General features: G+C 53.1%; 1 protein-coding gene across 1 annotated transcript; it reads left to right on the top strand.

Annotated features, from left to right (window-relative positions):
- The first annotated feature begins 1,602 nt into the window (after window positions 1–1,602).
- On the top strand, window positions 1,603–3,841 carry LINGO1 (leucine rich repeat and Ig domain containing 1). The gene has a single exon (XM_010014462.1). It carries the CDS (start codon window positions 1,614–1,616, stop codon window positions 3,453–3,455), a length of 1,842 nt encoding a protein of 613 aa, XP_010012764.1. The 5' UTR covers window positions 1,603–1,613; the 3' UTR covers window positions 3,456–3,841.
- The last annotated feature ends 325 nt before the right edge of the window (window positions 3,842–4,166 follow it).

Genomic DNA, 4,166 nt, shown 5'->3' with positions numbered 1-4,166 from the left:
AGTGGTGGCCTTGGCAGGGCTGGGAATGGTTGGACTGGATGAGCTGAACGGTCTTTTCCAACCTGGTTGGTTCCATGATTCTAACTGGCAGTGCCATCCCCGACCCAGCCCACCCCAGCGGCATCACAACAGTAGCAGCAGCCCTGCTTGTGTTTGTAAGGCTGCCCAGCAACATCAGCACTGGGGAGGTGATGACATGGGCGATGATGAATTGTAAATACCCAGCAAATGGCTCTTTGCAGCCTGGCCCCAAGCCCGAGACAACCCACTGGGAATGTTTCCATGGGACTGGGAGGCGCTGGATTGGGATGGGTGGGAAGGAGCTCAGCAGCGCTGCCAGGGAAGCAGTGTGGGACCAGCTCCTGGTCCCACAGACCTGTTTTGGGAGTCCCCCACGGCTAGCCCCACTGTGCAGGTAGCAGGGGAAGGGATGGAAAAGGACAGTGAACCTGGAGGAAGCTGTGGGAGGAGTTCTGCGGGGACTCCTGGTGTGCCAAAGCCTGGTGGTTTCCGAGGTGGTGCTGAGGGACATGTTTATGGCCAGTCCATCATCTTTATCCTTGCATCTCACAAAGAAATTTTGAATCATTTTTGGGGAACAAAAGTTAGACTTGAGTCATCTGTCTGTAGGAAATGATGGATGTAAAGCGACGCAATGGAGGTAACGCACAGAGTATGTACCAGACCCATAAATAGTGCCGGAGCACTGGGGAAAGTGGTGTACAGGATATAATGATGGATACAAACGGAGCCAATGGAAGTAATGTGTTGACTATACTCAGCGATAGCCATAAATAGCATTAGTGGCAGCAATGCAGAGTGCACACATAACAATGGATATAAACACGGGCCAGAGTAGCTGTACATCTAACATGCAATATTAATGTGATTTGATCCCTTGTAACAGCTTGAGCAATGAGGAAATAAACGCCATAGAGGCAGCATGACCACGAGGGGGTCACCCAGCCCTCCCAGGGCCTTTCCCAGCTGACAGCAGGCAGAGCCCCTCATCACCCACAAACCCCCTCATCACCTCACAGACCTCCTCATTACCCTGCAGACCCCCTTATTCACCCCCAGACTCTCTCATCACCCCCAGACGCCTTCAGGGGCTGGTTCCTGTGGAGCTGTCGTGGTTGCTCCCCACTTGGAGACCCGCTACTGGCTGATCCCAAGGAGGGATCCCCCAAATGCTGGATCCCGCACTCAGCTCCTCTGCCTTTGCAAAGCAGCCTTTATATTCAGGCTCCATCTACAGGGAACGGAATAATTTCAAGAGCTTAAAATAGGCTGCAGATAGATGTGTTTAGTATTAAATTATTTTTTTAAGAAGCCGAGGAAGCGAGGTCTGTCTGACACAGATTCCTCAAGGCTTTCCACTCAAAGTCTGCGCACGTTCACTCATCAAGTGGAAAGTTGGGGGGTGGGGAGGAGAGATGGTCTTGGGCTGGATTTCAGCCGGGAAATGAGAACCTCTGCTCTGCCTCGGCAGTGCCCTTCACCTTAGTGCCAGCACGACCCAGACTAAACCTTTTGCTGTGGTGGTGCCCATCGTTTGCTCACATCCCCCTTGCTCTTTCTCTCCCTCGTGTTACCTGCAGGTGAGAGATAGGATGGTAGCTGGGGAGGCGAGTATGCGCAGCCCACTCCTGGCCTGCTGGCAGCCGATTCTCCTTCTGATGCTGGGATCCATCCTGTCCGGCTCTGCCACGGGCTGCCCGCCACGCTGCGAGTGCTCTGCCCAGGAGCGCGCTGTCCTGTGCCACAGGAAGAGGTTCATGGTCGTGCCGGAGGGGATCCCCACCGAGACCAGGCTGCTGGACTTGGGCAAGAACCGCATCAAGACGCTCAACCAGGATGAATTTGCCAACTACCCTCACCTGGAGGAGCTGGAGCTAAATGAGAACATTATCAGTGCCATTGAACCTGGGGCTTTCAACAACCTCTTCAACCTCAGGACGCTGGGGCTCAGGAGTAACAGGCTCAAGCTGATCCCCTTGGGGGTGTTTACTGGACTCAGCAACCTTACCAAGCTAGACATTAGTGAGAATAAAATTGTGATCCTTCTAGACTACATGTTCCAGGACTTGTACAACCTCAAGTCTTTGGAAGTGGGGGACAACGACCTTGTCTACATCTCCCACCGGGCCTTCAGCGGCCTCAACAGCCTGGAGCAGCTGACCCTGGAGAAATGCAACCTGACCTCCATCCCCACGGAGGCCCTGTCTCACCTTCATGGCTTGATCGTGCTGCGCCTGCGCCATCTGAACATCAACACCATCCGGGATTACTCATTCAAAAGGCTGTACCGGCTCAAGGTCCTAGAGATCTCACACTGGCCCTACCTAGATACCATGACATCCAACTGCCTCTATGGGTTGAACTTGACCTCCTTGTCCATCACCCACTGCAACCTGACGTCCATCCCGTACGTGTCAGTGAGGCACTTGGTTTACCTCCGGTTCCTGAACCTATCCTACAACCCCATTGTCACCATTGAGGGCTCCATGCTCCATGACCTGCTCAGGCTGCAGGAGATCCAGCTGGTGGGAGGGCAGCTCACCATGGTCGAGCCCTTTGCCTTCCGCGGCCTCAACTACCTGCGCATCCTAAACGTGTCAGGAAATTTGCTGACCACCCTGGAGGAGTCAGCCTTCCACTCCGTGGGCAACCTGGAGACGCTCATCCTCGACAACAACCCCTTAGCCTGCGACTGCCGCTTGCTCTGGGTTTTCCGTCGGCGATGGAGGTTGAACTTCAACAAGCAGCAGCCCACTTGCTCCACCCCCGAGTTTGTCCAGGGCAAGGAGTTCAAAGACTTCCCCGATGTCCTCCTGCCCAACTACTTCACCTGCCGCCGAGCACGGATACGGGACCGCAAACCTCAGCAGATCTTTGTGGACGAAGGCCACACAGTCCACTTCGTGTGCCGGGCAGATGGGGACCCGCCCCCCACCATCATGTGGCTGTCTCCCCGCAAGCACCTCATCTCTACCAAAACCAACGGGCGGCTCACTGTCTTCCCTGACGGCACGCTGGAGGTGCGCTACGCCCAGATCCAGGACAATGGCACCTACCTATGCATCGCCAGCAACGCAGGTGGCAACGACACCATGCTGGCCCACCTGCACGTGCGCAGCTACTCCCCAGACTGGCCCCACCAGCCCAACAAGACCTTCGCGTTCATCTCCAACCAGCCCAACGAGAGCGATGCCAACAGCACGCGCGCCACCGTGCCTTTCCCCTTTGACATCAAGACTCTCATCATCGCCACCACCATGGGCTTCATTTCCTTCCTGGGCGTCGTGCTCTTCTGTCTGGTGCTCCTCTTCCTGTGGAGCCGGGGGAAAGGCAACACCAAGCACAACATTGAGATCGAGTACGTGCCACGGAAGTCCGACGCGGGCATCAGCTCTGCCGACGCGCCGCGCAAGTTCAACATGAAAATGATTTAAACCAGGCAACAATTTGCAAATAATAATGGTGGGTTGGTTGTTCTGTTTTTGGTTTGGTTTTGTTTTTTTTTTTAAAAAAGAGAACAAATGAACAAAATAAAAAATAATTTAACAACAAACATTGCTACAAACATACCGACCTCTCTCCTTCCACCACGTCCTCCGCCCCTGTCCAAACCCACTGCATCTGCACTGTCACCACCTCTTCCTCCTCCTCTTCTTCTTTATACCAGGAAAAACATTCAGCCGATGTCTTCAGGACTCCTGTGTTTGTAAGGACTTTGTCTGATGGACTCTGGTGTCAGATATAACTCTGAAAGGGAAAAACAACAGAGGGGGGGGAAAGAAAGGAAAAAAAAAAAAGAAATAAAATCAATAAAAAGTTACGAACTTTATTCTGTAACTTTGATTTCAATAATTATGGATTTTTATGAAAACTTGAAATAATAAAAAAAACCCTATTTCCTATAGATAGTTGGAATGCAAAATCTTGACTTCTTGATCTGTCCAGTTCTGTACCTGGCGAGTGCTCCCTTCCTCGCCACCAGGCCAAGAACAGCCCTAGGCCAGGGTGAGAATTCCACTGACACCGAAGGTTTGCACCCCACCAAAGGGGTCCTGGGCCCTGCACAGCATCGAGAGGAGTCTGCTTTTTGTTCCCAAGGACCTTTTGAGGGTTTGGAGCCAGTTCTCTGCCCACCCCAAAGCCTG

The sequence above is a fragment of the Nestor notabilis genome, unplaced genomic scaffold, assembly GCF_000696875.1.
Source record: "Nestor notabilis isolate BGI_N333 unplaced genomic scaffold, ASM69687v1 scaffold3090, whole genome shotgun sequence".
Taxonomy (NCBI): Eukaryota; Metazoa; Chordata; class Aves; order Psittaciformes; family Psittacidae; genus Nestor; species Nestor notabilis.
The sequence above is the reverse complement of the archived record's forward strand: the minus strand, read 5'-3'. Positions and strand labels throughout refer to the sequence as shown.